Raw genomic sequence first — 16710 nt, forward strand, 5'->3', positions numbered from 1 at the left:
AAGCCAGGTGAAGAAGTGAGTTTATGTGCAGTAAACGAGGAGGACAGGTGAGACAAAAGGACAAGGAGAATGCTGAATGTGGAGATGTACCCGGGTCTGACTCAACGGATGGGAGACTGCTTCTACAGAGGTGAGAGGCTTGGACCATGAAAACCTGTTCACACTGCAAAAACACTAAATATTACCAGGAATTTATGTCTAGTTTCTAATGTAAATGTTTTGGTTCACTTAAAATAAGACAAAACTAACTTACAAGATATAAGAACTTGTTTTAAGTAAATAATTCTTTAATATTGATGACTAACTACTAGTTATGCTCACAGATTATTTCACTTATAACAATACTTTTTTTTCTACATTATAAGTGAAATAATCTACCAATGGGACTAGAAATTTTTCAACAATATTAAGGGATTATTTACTGAAAATAAGCTACCATACCTCACTGAAAAGTTACTTGTAAATTAGTTGCACTAGAAAATAGGCAAAAAATATCTCGCAAGATTTTGCGTTTTTGCAGTGTAAAAATGGAAACATGTACGACCTGATCACTGCAAAAAACTACATTTTACAAAGTATTTTTTAAAGGTTTTGTTGGCTCTAGTTGCCTTTATTTGAAGGTAGTTTGACAGAAAAGAGGGTAATGAGAGAGGGGGAAGACATGCAACAAATGTCACCAGGCCAGGAATCGAACCTGCGACCACCAGCATGAGGACTAAGGTCTAAATACATGGGCTGTGCTTTTCCCCTGGGCCACCACAGCACCCCATACAAAGTATTCTTGGTTTGTTTTTAGTGCAAATATCTAAGTTCACTTGAAATGAGACAAAATTAACTTACTAGTAATTTTTTAGCAAAATATAGGAGCCTGTTTTAATTCCTTATGAAAAAGTAATTTCTTTCTCTCTTTATTGTTTATTTGCATCCTGACAAGTGTTATACATAAACAAATACTAAACACTAATATTTATAGAAATGTACGTCCTCAGATGGGCCTTAAACATAAAACAATTTAAAAACAATAAGACAAAACAGCAGGATAAAATGTCCTATGTAACATGAAGCCTAAAATTAAAACAAACTATGAAGGGAGTTTCTCTGGCAGGTTATTTTACTTATAACATGGGAAAAAGTTATTGTTCCAAGTGAAATAATCTGCCAGTGGGTTGCTAGGTAAAGGCTGGGGTTGCTAGGTAACGGCTGGGATTGCTAGGTAACGGTGGCAGTGGAACTTGAACTTTTTCATCAATATTAAGGAATTACTGACTTAAAACAAGCTGCTGTATATCACTGAAGAGCTACCTGTAAGTTAGTTCTGTCTTATTTTAAGTGTACTAAGATATCTGCACTAAAAACTAGACAAAAAATATGTGGTAACATTGTGTTTTTGCATATTCTATATTTTCTCACATAGAGTGCAGAAATGTTTCACACTTTAAATAAGAGAAAACTAACTTACAAGTAAGTTTTTAGCAAGATATAGAACCTTGTTTTAATGCAACAATTCCTTAATATTTATAAAAAGTTCGTTTTTCATCAATTTTGAAGAAGTATTGACTTACAACAATTACTTAAAGTTACTTATAAGTTAGTTTTGTATTATTTCAGCTGTACTATAACCTGTTTGAGAAACTAGAAGAAAAATACTTTGTAAGATATTGCAGTGTTAGCATCTCAAAATGGGAAAGATAAAAGAACATGACATTCATCCAAGTCAGGTAAGTTCTTCTAAATTCAGAAAAATGGCGCAAATGGAGCAAAAATTAAAACGTTTAGAAGAACCGAGAAGCTGGAAGATGAGTCGTTTATCTTGTATCCTCTCACTGAAACTGACGTTTTGTTTTGCAGACAGGGAAGCTCCTGCACGTTTACCTCTGCTTCCTCCCGTGTGCGACGCGGTGCCGAGGCTTCTGGGCGCCGGGGAGTCGTCCTCCAAACCCCACAAAGACGAGGTGAAGATGGAGCTGGAGAACTCGTCGTTATGGAAGCAGTTCAGCTCAGTGGGAACCGAGATGATCATCACCAAGAAGGGCAGGTCGGCACCTCTGCACACAACCATAAATGACACCTCTAAGCACTAAAACAACACCGTTTTAAAGGACTTTATTGTATTTCATCTTCTCAAACAAACTTCTGAGGCCTTCACAGGTCAGTAAATTACAACATCTAGTTACTAGTTAAGAGGAACAATGTAAAGAGCTGCTTGTGCTCCCAGTCCAACTTAATAAAACCTACAACTTTTTAGGAAATTTGTCTTTTTATTTCAAAGAATTTTGATTTATTTTTAGGTTTTGAAATAAAGAAAAATCAAGAACAATCTATTACATGTCATTTGTGTGAATGACACAAAAAGAAGGTAGTTTACGTATAAATAACACAGCTTGTTATATAACTGATACACTGCAAAACAAAATCTTATCAAGCATTTTCAGTCTAGTGCAACTAACTACTTTACGAATAACAATGGAGCAAGACACTTATAACCTTACAGAAGTATAAGTCTTACAAAGTATTTTGGTTTAGTTTCTAGAGGAAATATTTTAAACATTTCAAATAAGACCAAACTAACTTAGAAGTAATTTTTAATCAGCTGTAGATTTTTTAAAGTCAATAATTCCTTAATATTGGTTTAAAAAATTTACCAGTTCTACTTGCAAATTATTTCATTTTTCCTATAAGTGAAATAATCTGTCAGTGAAACTAGTACATTTTCATCAATACTAAGGAATTAACTTTTAACTCGTATTGTGTTGAAAAGTTGTTTCTAATTAATTTTGTCTTAAAGTCTAGTAAGATATTTGCTCTTTAAACTAAACCTTTTTTCCAGCTTTAAAATCCCAATAAAACAGAGTTTCATTTTCTACAGGACCTGCCTGCAGCTCTAAAAGACGCCAAACATTTTCTTTAATTTCTCCGTCTTGCAGGCGGATGTTCCCGGGCCTAAGACTGAAACTGTCGGGTCTGAACCCGTCTCTCCGCTACATCCTCCTGCTGGACGTCGTCCCGGCCGATAACTCCCGCTACCGCTTCCAGGGCGGCGGCTGGCAGGCCGTCGGCGGGGCAGAGGCCAGGCTGCCCGACCGCGTCTTCATCCACCCGGACTCGCCCGCCACCGGCACCCACTGGCAGAGCCGCACCATCTCCTTCCACTACGCCAAGCTCACCAACAACACCCTGGACGCACAGGGACATGTGAGTGCATGCAGGCTAAGGGGGCAACGCACGACGGCGTGTTGGGGCTGCTGCAGACAGAGAAAAAGAAGGAGGAGTAGTACATTCCTGCCAAGAAACACAGAATCTTTTAGATTGATCTAAGAAACTTTCCAGAAACAAACAAGGACATTTCTGAGCTCAAAAAGTCAAAAGTTTGCAAGATAAAAACTAATTGAGATTGATTTTTTTTAAATAGTTTCAAAAGTAAAAAAAAAATTTCAACTTTTGTTGGCAAGATTCAAAAGTTGAAAATATTCAACTTGAATTACAAAATTTCTGTAATTTATCTCAAAATTTGAGGTTTTTTTCTAGCAAATTCTTGACTTTTAGAACTAATAAATTTCCTTGTTTTTCTAGCAAATTTTCAACTTTTAGAGCATAGATTTCTTTTTTTTTCTAGCAAATTCTGATATTAATCTAAAAATGCTTGAGTTTTTCTCTAGCAAATGTTTGACTTAACACTCAGAAATGTTCTTGTTTTTTCTACAAAATTTGAGATTAATCTCAAAATCTTTTAGTTTTTTGGTGGAAATTTACAAAATTTTTTCACTGTCTGCAATGGCCCCGATACTTTGTCGTAGCAACATGCTTCATTAGATTTTGATGTTTTTAGTGAATCTTATTTTGGTTTTGCTTCAAGATAATCCTGCACTCGCTGCACCGCTACCAGCCCAGAGTCCATGTGATGGAAGCCAGAGACATGTTACGGTGGGGCGGAGGACAGCACAGCTTCGTTTTCCCGGAGACCCAGTTTATCACAGTCACAGCTTACCAGAACAACAAGGTACGGCTTTTTTTAAAATTAAACTTGATGATAGAGTATAATACAAGGCTGGAAACAAATGCATTCCACACTTCTAAGATTTTTTATTGCAAAAACTTTGAAATCCGTCTATTTTTTTTTTTTTGCTCGTCACAGTAGTAGTTTTCATTACAAATGTACGCAAAACTTTGTCGCTATTGCGCTAATGTAGAAAGAACACAATTTCACAATTTTGGTGTTTCCAACAAAAAATAAACTCAACTAAAATCACAGGCGAGTCATTAAAAAACATGCAGCGCCACGATCCTCCTACCACTTCCTGTCGTCGTCTTCTTCCTGGTTTGCTCCAGTGGCAACTTCCAGTTGTTAATCATGTGATTCTTGTGATGCAAAAACAATTTGTTTACATTCAGTTTAGCAAAATAAACCAATTTCGATATAGCCAAAACAAATCACCGCATCCTAGTGCTAAAACTTATCAAAAAAATATTTTTTTTAACTTGGTGTGTTTCCATTAAGCAAATTTCTTTTCAAAATGTCCAATTGTGTGATTATAATGTCAATGTAAAAGCAGATACTGATGCATTTTGTAGGCCAGTCACAGAAATCTCTGTGAAATCCATTAAAGTTTGTAAATTTATTTTGACAAAATGTAAAAAACGATCAATGCTTTCGCAAGGAACTTCAGAGTTTCCGTGGAAATGAGTCAAAATAATAACTTTGTTTACAGATCACAGAGCTGAAGATCAACTCCAACCCTTTTGCTAAAGGCTTTCGAGAGGATGGCATGAACAGCAAAAAGTAACCGGCAACTAAATTCCCTTAAAAATTAAAAACTTGAACGTAAATTAACTAAACTTAACTTTTTTCCTTCTTTTGCAGGCAAAGAGACGCAAGACAGAAACGCAAGATGGTCGCGCTAACGGAGACTCTGGAAATTGGTGAGAGAGATGACAGGAACTATCATTTTAATTCAGTTTTTGATGTGGAATAAACATGGATGATTGTATTTTTGCTCCCGTTGTCCGTGAAGTGAACTGTGATCCCTGTGAAGCCGTTAAACCTGCGGCCTCCAGCTCCGACCTGCAGGCTTTGGCGCTCGCCTCTCTCCCTCCGCTGCCCGACTCTTCCTGCGGGTTCAGACCCGAGGAAGCGTCCTATCCTGTCCCAGAGCCCGCACTGGACCTGACCCAGACCTTCATGACCTCCCAGATGCCAGATATCAGCGTAACGATGCAGGAAACGCAGGAAAACGAAGCGGCACACAATCTGATTGAAAGGTGAGGAAATATGCTGGTTATCTTTGGAACAATATTTGCAGAATCATGCAGATTTGTAAAAAATAAGAAGCTTTTTTATACTGGTTTAAAACATTCTTCAAGAAAAGAAACGTTGCCACTTTACTAACTCTGATTAAATGGATATGGACAGGTAAGATGGCGTATTAAGGCCATTGTAAACAAAAAAAGTAGTACATTTTCACCCAAAAAAACCTGAAATTTTCAAGAAAAAAAAAGACAATTTTTGAGTTGAAAAGTAAAATAATTGCTAGAGGAAACCCACAATTTGAGATCTCAAAACTTTTCTAGAAGAAAAGTTAGAAATGACTGAGATCCAAAAGTCAAGTTTGACAGAAAAAAAATCTCGAATTTTATCATTTATTTCTGAGTTTTAAAAGGTGAAAGTTCTGTTGAAACTCAAAACTTTTAGTTTTTCTAAGAGATTTTCTGTTTTTTTGTATGGCCCTAAAACGCAGTCATAGAAAGACGTAAACAGTGCATAAACTGTTTATTTTCTCCTTCACAGCTCAGACGTCATGGCTGAAGCGACCTTTGAGCCTAGCTTCTCTGCTCCTCCATCCCATCCTCACCCATCCTTCCCTCCGGTGGATTACCCTTCCAGCTCCTTCAGCTTCCCCACACCTCCACCTTCAGACTCCTCTTCCTCCCCCGCTAATGGCGCCTTCATCCCGGAAGCAATCAGCCCCCACACTCCAGCTGATTTCACCTGCCCGTCAAATCCACAAACATCTCCTCCCTCTCAGGTGCAGCATGGAGAACCGGATGCTAATGCAAGTAATGGACGTTTAGTTCACACTTCGGCGGCTTTTACTTATCCAAATATCCTCCCTACGAATGCAGAACCTGAATATTCTTTAGCTACTTTACCTGCTAATGGTTCCTGCAACACTTTTGCGTTGCCGTCGCTTCCCCAACAAATTAAAACTCTCTCATTTCCAAACGTAACTCAAAACACTGCTTTGAATTTCTCCAACTTGACCCACCAAGCTCAGTTCGCGACTGCCCCCTATCGTCCGGAGGTGGTATTGCACCGCCAGGCTTTTATTCCTCAGCCGACCTCCACGCCTCCGCCAGCTCTTTACCCCGCCTTCCCATCATACCCTCTCCGCCTGCATCAGGACCCCCACTCCGCCCTCTCTGCACCCTTCAGGCATCTTTACAGACAGCACCAGCAGAGCCACCCTCACTCCCAAGGGTCCTACATCAGCACAAGAGCAGTGTTTTAAATTAATGTTTGGTTTCAAGGCGCTTTACGGGAATTTAGCAATAGACTAGAAGTAGCAGTCGTGAACTTTGTATGAGAGCCAAACTGTTCAGCTGATTAATATTGGTGATAATAATGATGATTTGCATATACTTTGAAGTACAGCTTGGTATGATGGTGTATTAGAGTACAGTTGCTAGACCCGTTGTGGCTCAATATTGGTCCATATATAAAGCGCACCGGATTATAAGGCGCACTGTCGGCTTTTGAGGAAATTGAAGGTTTTTAGGGGCGCCTTATAGTGTGGAAAATATGGTAACTAAATTAGACCATGCTTACAGAAAATGTTTTATTTATTATGGCTTCTTGAATTTCAAGTAAATATTTGTAGCAAATATGCATGCCCATAAAAAGTAAAGGCATCAATTTAGAAGGTTTGTTAAAACACCAATTTGACTGAGAACAAAGTTTTTTAATGTCTTTTAGTGTTGCTGAAGTCCATCCATCCATTTTCTTACACCCTTGTCCCTCAGTGGGGTCGGGAGGGTTGCTGGTGCCTATCTCCAGATAGTGTACCGGGCGAGAGGCGGGGTCACCCTGGACATGTCGCCAGTCTGTCGCAGGGCAACACAGAGACACACAGGACACACAACCATGCATACACACACTCATACCTAGGGGCAATTTCGAGAGGCCAATTAACCTGACAGTCATGTTTTTGGACTGTGGGAGGAAACCAGAGTACCTGGAGAAAACCGTTGCTGAAGTCACATTTAGATAAATGTTTCTATGTGATAAACGTCTTTTCAGTGATGAAAGATTTTCAAGCTAATTTTTGTCAAAATGAGACAATCTGAACAAGTTATTCTGACCAAAACTCAATTTAAATTTAATTCTGATTTTTAAACATTTTAATTCCATATAAAATATGTTGGTCCTGTTATCTCTTTCTTTTATCTTTGCTCAACAAGTTATTTCTATTTTTTAAGTTGTTAAACATGAACTTCATATGTTGTATTTTTCTTCCTTGTTTTAAAATAAATATTTTATTTAAATTGTTGTTTTTTTTGTCTTTTCTGATTACTTAAACCCTGCACAAGTAATGCTATTGCTATTTTTCTGTAAGTCTACATTAACTGCAAAAAAGAAAAAAAACTGCTTTTCAAACTCTAACAAGTATATTTTTGGGTCAAAATGTTAATAACACAAATCCTGGAAGCCGGATGGGAAAACTTCACATAGAAACCACCTGGCTGCACATTAACGCATCTCTATGAACAACAACCAGTCCTGCAGCTCCCCTCTGCAAACCTCTGAGGTGAAGAACAAACAGACGAAGAAAAGCAGAAACAAACCAGAAAGGTCCGGCTTCGCTGCACATGATGTGTCCAACAGTCCCTGAATGATCTCATCTCTTCTAGTTTTGCTTAAGTTGCAAAAAAGTATTAAACATTTTGGGGAGAAACCATATTTTACCTCCAACACATCGGCGATAAAATGGAAACTTTCCTTAAGTTTATTTATAAGACAATTTCAACTTTTAAAGTCAAATTTGTCCCATTAGGGCAAATATTTCTGAGACATAAACTTCTTCTATGAAGTATGGAATAAACATATTTTGCATATTGTACACCAAACTGCAAGATGCAATGAAAAAATACTGACTGTTTAGTATAGTTTTAAAATGGTAAACAGGGCGATTCTGACATGAATGCCACACTGGGCGGGCCCCGACAACATAGGTTTCAAAAAGCTAATTGTTGGTTCAAGCTGTAAAAGGATAAAACACATTTAGAAAAGTTCTTAAAGTAAAGCAATATGCAGTGATGCACTTTATATTTGTGGCCAACTTAGTGTCAGTGGATCACAAACCAAGTGAAGATCTATGAGGCAATGCTACGGGTCAGACTGATGTTTACTCAAATGTCCCAACAGTCACTGATTAACCCAAAAGTCCTGCGCTTGGATCCTCAAACTGCAGCTACCAGCTTTAATCAGTGAGGTGATCTGGGTGGCGTTTATGGGACGGATGGTAAAACTTTCTTTCTTTTCTGCTTCAGTTTTCTATTTTCTTGAATTAGATTTGATTCTGCTGTAAAAAATAGTTTTTGAGGTGATTTTTTTTTACCCGTTAAACACTTGAGCCAGAGTCACAAGAAAATAGATAAAAATACTTGGTAAAATTTTGTGTTTCTTTACTAATCCTACCAACAAATTACTTAACATTTAAAAATACTAAATAAAACTTTAGTAGATGTCTCACAAAATTAGAGAGCTAAATAAATACACACTGCAAAAACACAAACTCTTACGTTTTATTTTGTTTGGTATCTACTGCAAATATCTTAGTGCTCTTATAATAAGATAAAATTAAATTACAAATAACTTTTCATCAATATACTGGAGCTTGCTTGAAGTCAATAATTCTTATAACGAGCGCCAATATGTTGCTGAATAATTACTTATAAGCTAGTTTTCTTATTTCAAGTGAACTAAGATAATTGCTTGAAACTAGACAAAAATACCTGATTAGATTTTATGTTTTGCAGTGTTCTATCTTATCTTTATGCTTCTATAGAGCTCATAAACGGAAACCAGCATCGGTTTTGTAAAATTTCAAAACTTTTGTGTTTTTCTTTCTCCTATATATATATAGGATTTTTACCTAGAAAGGAAAACAACGGTCTAAAATTGAATATTTGGCACTGTAACATATATTTACACACTCTAAAGACATAAAATTTTTCTATAAGCTGGTTTCCAGCTAAACCTGAACACACTTGTGTTTCTCCTGGGACGATGCTGTGCTCTAACCTCCGCTCGGCCGTCCCTCACCTCTTGTCGCGGAGGCTTGTTGGTACCGCCACCTCCAGGACGGCAGCGGTGAAGCGGCCGGAGATTCTGTCGGTCAGCCTGGCCTTTGAGGATCCGAGTGCCTTCAGGGTGAAGAGTCTGGGCGAACTCCTCCGAGCTCTCGGTGTCTTCCGCCTGTGCTCCTTCCCTGTGCTGGTCAACAACTGTGGTAAGGTGAGATCGAAGCTTTATGAAGTCTTTCCTGTCTTTCTTTTCCTTGACACTTAATAAACCCATTTCTTTTTAGATTAAAATTTTAAAAATTTTTTGTAATTTGGTAATTTTTTAAACTATGACAGAGTATTAGGACTATACTAAGAAAATAAATAAGTAAGTAAATATATCAATAAAATTATGGGAATAAAGTTGTACGGAATAAAGCTGTAGTATGATTTTAATTCATGTTATCATGACTTTATTCTCCTACAAATTTGTATTTGCAATATTATGATTATTTTCACAAGCAAGCAAAACAAAATGAAAAAATCAAAAGCAAGGAAAAAAATCTAGACAAAAACTAAACAAATTTCTTGTCAATGGCAAGAGCACAAAGTGTAGCCTAAAAAAATTAAGCAAATGCTTATTATTCCTTCACTTTTTATATGCATACAGCATTACCAAAATCAATACAGCATTTTTCCTCCATGTTTTCTAAAGCATATCTCTAAGAAATTGCGGTCAAGTCTGTAGACAAACTCATAAAAGAAAATAAACAATCATAATCAAACCTTTTTGTATTTGTAGCAAATGATTTGTATGCATTTTTTTTAATTTGAAGAATGAAAAACACAGTTGCATCTCCTCACAATGATTATTTCACTCCCAAATCCCTCCAACTGAAGTGCAAGTGTTTCATCTTGATATTTTGTTTTTGAACAAACTCTTCTCTCATTGTTTTTTTAATTTAAAGCCACTCCTGTTTACACTTGAAAATGAATTTATTATAGGCTTAGGATATAATGAATACTACTAAATTATAACATTTTAAAGTAAATGAAAGAAATATTGAATTAGTTGGATAAAAATAATTTTATCCAGGGCCCAGGAGAACCGCACCATACTTTCTATAACTGATTCAGTTATAATTTTAATCTTTTTTAGCTGATGACAGCAGCACGCACAATCCTGGGGAGGAGAGGGTTCTCTTTGCTGCTGCGGCCCACCGTCTACGCCCAGTTTGTGGCTGGAGAAAACGAGATGGAGATCTCCCAGTCCATGGGAAAGATCAGCTTGCTGGGACTGAGGCCCATGTTGGCGGTTCCGATAGAGGAAGACCTTGGAGAGAGCATTGGGTATACCTTAAATTCCTGCAGAGTTTTGTAGAAATTATTCATACCTTTTAAGGTTTTTCATATTTTGTCACATTACAATCGCACACTTCAATATATTTCACAGATTTATTATATAAACCAAAATAAAGTGGTGCATAATCGTAAAATGGAAAGATAAGACTTTTTTTCTACTTTGAAGCATTTTACCAACACACAGCATGATACTTCTACTTGTATGTTACATTAAGATCAGACTTGGTTTCTTTAGACAAAACACCGTGCATCATTTTCCTTCCACTTTAAAATTATTTTTTTTAATTTGGTTTGGTAAATCACGCAAAATCTCAATAAAACACTTTGAAGTTGAAATTGGGGTTGTAAAGTGACAAATTGTGGAAATAAATACTGTTACAAAGCACTGTACATTCAAAAAGGTTGGTTTTAAATCATTCATTAATGTAATAAAAAACTTATTTGAGGCTTTGATGAATACAGTATAAAAGGTTGCAATAAATCCACCTGTAACTTGGTCCCCAACAGCTGAAAATAGTATTTTTAATGTTACACTCACCGATAGCTCACTGAAAAAGTGTTGACCTTTCACTAATGCCAGCTGGTCAGCTCAATTTTTGTTCCTCTTCTAATGTTTGGTCAACCTGAAATAGACACAAAGCACGATTTTTCCTTAAAAAATATATTTAGTGAAATCCTGTTGTAGTAATTCATGTTTAATCTCTCACTTTGTATTTCTACTCATATTAGAGAACCAGAATTTATCCCCGAGGAGAAACTGTTAATTTGTTGACGAGCTACTCCGTCAAAATGTTACATATGAGCAAATACGAATATAATCATATGTGACATAAATAGATTCATAATTGTGAACTTACATGTAATTTAGCTATAAAATTAACAAATGAAATAAAATAAAAACAAGTATCTCCATACAAATATGCAAAACTAAATGATTTCAGAATAAAGAGAAAATATTAAGACTTGGTATTGACTTATATTCGTTTTAGTTACTGCATTAATGCCTAACCCTAACCATTACCACTACATTTTTTAATTTAAACTTAATCAAAATTTAATTCCCACCTGAAACCTTTAACCTTGACCCACAACATTAAAAATGGCTTTGGTCCTCATAAGGACAATGGTCTTCAGAGGGTGGGTGAATGTAGCAGAAAATGTCCTTAACAAACACTAAAGACAAGTACACACACACACACACACACACACACACACACACACACACACACACACACACACGCACACATGCATAACTCGACAACATTATCTTTAATATTTGGATGTGTGTTGAAATGTCATAGTTCTAAGTAAGCTTTATCCCCACTAGAGAAAAGAGATATGACGACAACATGGCGGCCATGTTGGAATGTGTGCGGATGTCCCACAGCAATGCCTGGAGCAAAGACCCGATGATGCAGCTGAAGATCACGGCTCTGCTCAGCCCGGAGCTGTGTGTAAGGATCCTTCCTCCATACACAAAAATATTAAATATAAAACATTTCTTTTTCCTTTATTTTATTTTATCTTTTGGACTTGAGGCTTACCACCAACACACTGACAGCCTTGAATTCCTACACGTATGAGGGGAAAAAAGATAAGAACCCACGTTTTAGTGTTTGCGCTGTCAACAGCTGCTCTAAGCTGTTTCTGCCGACTCAACACTAATTTCCCCAGCCTAGTTGCCCTCCGTTTCCATCAGTCTGTCTCTCTGTCATGTTGATCTATTACTGAATGTCCTTCACCTCTTTCTACTGAGAATAAACTGTTTGTGTCAAAGGTCAAACTCACAACCCTGATTGCACAGCAGCCATACGACCTGAGCCTCCTTGTCCGAGCGATGGACGGAGAAGTAAGCCAGCAGTCCACTGAGTAATGTAGATTATACAGTGTATTTTTCTAATTTTATTCACAATATCACTTGCATTTTAAATAATTTATACTGTTTTTTAGATGGTAACGTTTCCTGGATTGGAGGAAAAAGAGGCGGCTCATTTCTTGTGTGGTCTGCAAAGACTGAACAAAATAGCGGAGGTAACCCTTCCCAGACTTATCTGTTTGTAATGGTTGTATTTTCACAATCCAGTTGCAGTCAGAAGTAGTTTTATGGGCATTCTGACACACACGTACTGTTGTCATTGCTGTACTGTAATATATTTGTTTTCCTGTCAGTCGTTGTGACAACAGTGACTTATTTTAAGATTCACCCACATCCATATTCCTACCGTTCACAGTAATAAAAAATGGTATTCCATTTAAATAAATGTTTATCTTTATCTTTTGTGATGTTGCTGTAATAATAAAAGTTACATTGTTAAATGTTGATTATTGTTTTTAGGCAAGTGTTAACAAAGTCAGAGTGCTGGTTGATGCAGAGTACACCTACATGAACCCGGCTCTCACGCTGGTCACCATGGCGCTGATGAAGAAGTTCAACAAAGATGGCGCCTGGATCTGGAACACCTATCAGTGTTATCTAAAGGCAGCTGTCAAAATCGACGGTTCAATAACTTCTACAAACATCTGAGCATTTCCACTGTTTCCACTCACTGATGGTATGTGACAAGCGTCTCATCTGTCAACCAGGAGTCCGGGTCTCTGCTGTTGGAGGCTCTCCATCTGTCGCAGGCTGAAGGTTTCTGCTTGGGAGTCAAACTGGTACGAGGTGCATACATGGACAAAGAGCGAAAGCTGGCAGAGAAGGAGTGCAGGGTGGATCCCATTCACCCGAGCTGGGAAGAGACCAACAAGAGGTTGGATGCACAGCAAATACCAAGGCTAAATCTAAGGACGGACTTAAATTATAATCGCCATCTCAGTTTCAAAATGTCAACCCAAAAGTACAGCCTGGAAGAAACATTTGACTAACAGAGTGACCCAAACTGGCTTTAATGCACAAAATAATGAGTTCAGACGACTGAATCCAAATCTATATTTCCATAAGTTTTTAATAACACAGTGGATCTCTCATTAGAATCTAACTCTAAATTTTTCAGGGAAAATTCATAAAAAGACCCAAAATATTTAAAATAAAACAGGAAGCTAACTTAGGTGCTAAAATGAGGACATCATGTTTGTTTAAATGAAATAAAAATTGCAATTGAAAAATCATTTTCAAACCAAAACTAAAGGTTTTACACTGAGAAAGGAAACTGAAAAAGATTTGAAAACTTTTTGGTTCAGATTTTTTTTTCAGTTTTATGCCTTTTATTGGTTCAAACATTTTTTATTTTATTTTATTTTTTACAAATTTTATATCCTCAATTTAACTCCATGTAATCTTTATAACCCAAAGAGCCTTTCTTGTCAAAATCTCTTAATTAAAATTGGTCTTACTGTTTGTCTTAATGCGTATTAAGGTTGTATTTAGTGTTTAAGCGATCAATGTATGCAGTTGTAATTATTTTCATAGGGGTTCTCAAGCATCAGCTTGCTGGGACTGAGGCCCATGTTGGCGGTTCCGATTGAGGAAGACCTTGGAGAGAGCATTGGGTAGACCTTAAATTCCTGCAGAGTTTTGTAGAAATTATTCATACTTTTTAAGGTTTTTCATATTTTGTCACATTACAATCGCACACTTCAATAGCACACTTCAATATATTTCACAGAATTATTATATAAACCAAAATAAAGTGGTGCATAATCGTAAAATGGAAAGATAAGACTTTTTTTCTACTTTGAAGCATTTTACCAACACACAGCTTGATACTTCTACTTGTATGTTACATTAAGATCAGACTTGGTTTCATTAGACAAAACACCGTGCATCGTTTTCCTTCCACTTTAAAATTATTTTTTTTTATTTGGTTTGGTAAATCACACAAAATCTCAATAAAACACTTTGAAGTTGAAATTGGAATTGTAAAGTGACAAATTGTGGAAATAAATACTGTTACAAACTGTTACAGTTGTAATTATTTTCATAGGGGTTCTCAAGCATTTGCGGATTTTAGCTATTCGTGGTCGGCTGTGAGTGAAAACCAGCGAATGCTGATCACCGGAAGTCCACTGTGATAATAACGTTCAGCCATTGCAAAATCCAAAACGTGTCTCAACTGAACTTGCTATGACAAAAAAAAAAAGTGATCTATATATTCATTTAATTTTCATTTAGAAGTCAAAACCTTCATTAATTCAGACGTTTTCACAGCAGAGTGAGAAATAAACCCGTAACATGTTACGACTTCTTGTGGCAACAGTTATAACGGCTGTCTGGACGTGATGCTGGAAGCCATAGCACAGAAACCGGACCGCTACAGGATCATCGTGGCCACCCACAATGAGGAGTCTGTGAGACGAGCTGCTAAAAGGTAAGGACATAAATAAAAACATACTTCACAGGGTTATTTTAAAGGAAAATTAATTAAGGATTTAAGGAAAAGGTTTGAAGGAGAGAATGAAGAATCATCACCATCAGTCCACAGAAGTCACTCTTCTGTTTAGAAAACTAAATATATTAACCGGCGGAAGCTTACTGAGTTTTAAACAAGCTTTAAAGGGCATTGTTTGCCTTGCAGTCAAATAATGAGCTTTAAAGGAACAAATCAATATTTAAGCTCAATCGAACATCGTGATGAAGGCTAGATATATTAAAGGGGATCTAATATGCAAATGTCACATTTTGCACGTTTTTGTACTTTTTTTTAAGTCTCAACTGCTTCTAAAAACAGCCCAACCGCTTAAAAAAAAACACTAAACAGACGTTTTTGGTGTGTAAAATTAGCGGCTTCAAAAAGTAACACTTGACTAGCATTGTGCTGTCACCTAGCAACCCCAGCAGAGGTCCAGCATGTTTGGTCAGCTGGTATGCACTGTACAATGGCTTCTAGAAAAGACAAGTGTATTATTGTTGACTTACCATCCAGAAACCACTTCCTGTAGTCTTGTTTATTGTACACGATGCTCCGCTTCTGCTTTTCAAAGATGCATAGTTGTATATTTATGGATCTGTCTGCAGCCATTTTCATGCGAGAGTGTAAAGTGTTGATTTGGGGGGTGAATCCAGCAGCAGCTCATTCTGAAAGGAGTTCAAAAGAGGCAGAACTGAGCAGACTAAAATCTAATCTAATAATTCTGTGCAAAACCATATAATGAACATGTTTTCTATAGAACATAGACCTACCCTAACCTGTTCAAGGAAGCATAATACTTAAGATATTTAAACATTCGTAGGTTCAAACATGCTGGAATAACTCCCGGGTTGTAGCAGGGTATCCTGATCTTTTCTCATGACTGTACAGGACAGGAATATTTAAAGTTTTGAGTGTTTAAAATGAACATTTGTACTGTAGGATGGAGGAGTTGGGGATAGAAAAAGATGGAGGCTCGGTGTGTTTCGGCCAGCTACTGGGGATGTGTGATCACGTCTCCCTGACCCTGGGTGAGATGAACTCCTTTTTCCTTCATGTTGTACAGAAGAGCATCACTAACGTTGACTATTGTTTTTCTTTTGACCAGCAAAGGAAGGTTATCCTGTCTACAAGTCGGTGCCATACGGCTCAGTGGACGACACTCTCCCCTACCTGGTGCGCCGGGCCCAGGAGAACCGCACCGTACTGCAGGGCATTCGCAAAGAAAGAGACCTGCTGAGGCAGGAGCTCAGACACAGAATGAGGCGGAGCATGAGGGGTGGCAGCGAATGACGGATAACCAACATAGAGACTGAAAACAAATCAGGAAACTGATGAAATGGCGTATTCTCTTGGATAAATTACTTATGAATGTTATGCAATTCTAAATAAACAAATCCCTTGTTTTACACGTTATATCCCACAGCGTTCTGCAGTCTCCACTTTTTGTCGTCATGTATGTGAACAATTTTTAATGTATGCTGATCTTTTATTCTTGGTCACAGTAAAAGCAGAAGTTACTGCAGGCATGTTGACTAATGTTATGAAGTTACAAAGCTAGCATAGATGTTTACAGCTGAATGTATCAAAAATAGTTCAAATGTTCTCCAGAATGACTGACAGTGCATTTAAAATTTCATTAGCATAATTGCCCAAGTCCTATTTCTAGAAAACAGGGCTTAGCTAAAAGGACTTAGCAATTATGCTAATAGACTCAAAAGTTAAC

The 16710-nt window shown here is 37.2% G+C and overlaps 2 protein-coding genes across 4 annotated transcripts; both read left to right on the forward strand.

Annotated features, from left to right (window-relative positions):
- Positions 1-69: 69 nt before the first annotated feature.
- Positions 70-7537, forward strand: tbx6 (T-box transcription factor 6). The gene is given in 9 exon segments (XM_008436800.3): positions 70-130; positions 1758-1833; positions 1835-2035; positions 2925-3192; positions 3854-3997; positions 4707-4777; positions 4859-4917; positions 5010-5256; positions 5783-7537. Coding segments are annotated over 9 exon segments (1848 nt in total). The 3' UTR covers positions 6504-7537.
- Positions 7538-8362: 825 nt separating this feature from the next.
- Positions 8363-16400, forward strand: prodh2 (proline dehydrogenase 2). Of its 3 annotated transcripts, none has more exons than XM_008436801.3 (11): positions 8363-8513; positions 9138-9508; positions 10436-10626; positions 11966-12092; positions 12416-12487; positions 12589-12669; positions 12974-13117; positions 13222-13388; positions 14835-14945; positions 15927-16015; positions 16093-16400. In XM_008436801.3, the coding sequence occupies exons 2-11, from the start codon at positions 9281-9283 to the stop codon at positions 16275-16277; spliced, it is 1395 nt and encodes a 464-aa protein (XP_008435023.1). In that variant the 5' UTR covers positions 8363-8513; positions 9138-9280; the 3' UTR covers positions 16278-16400. The 3 variants fall into 3 exon arrangements, with proteins under 3 accessions (XP_008435023.1, XP_081456732.1, XP_008435024.1); XM_081600606.1 differs by having other exon boundaries at positions 9235-9508; XM_008436802.3 differs by lacking the exon at positions 8363-8513 and having other exon boundaries at positions 9371-9503.
- The last annotated feature ends 310 nt before the right edge of the window (positions 16401-16710 follow it).

This window comes from Poecilia reticulata, chromosome 19 (genome assembly GCF_904066995.2).
Source record: "Poecilia reticulata chromosome 19, P_reticulata-male-v2, whole genome shotgun sequence".
NCBI lineage: Eukaryota > Metazoa > Chordata > Actinopteri > Cyprinodontiformes > Poeciliidae > Poecilia > Poecilia reticulata.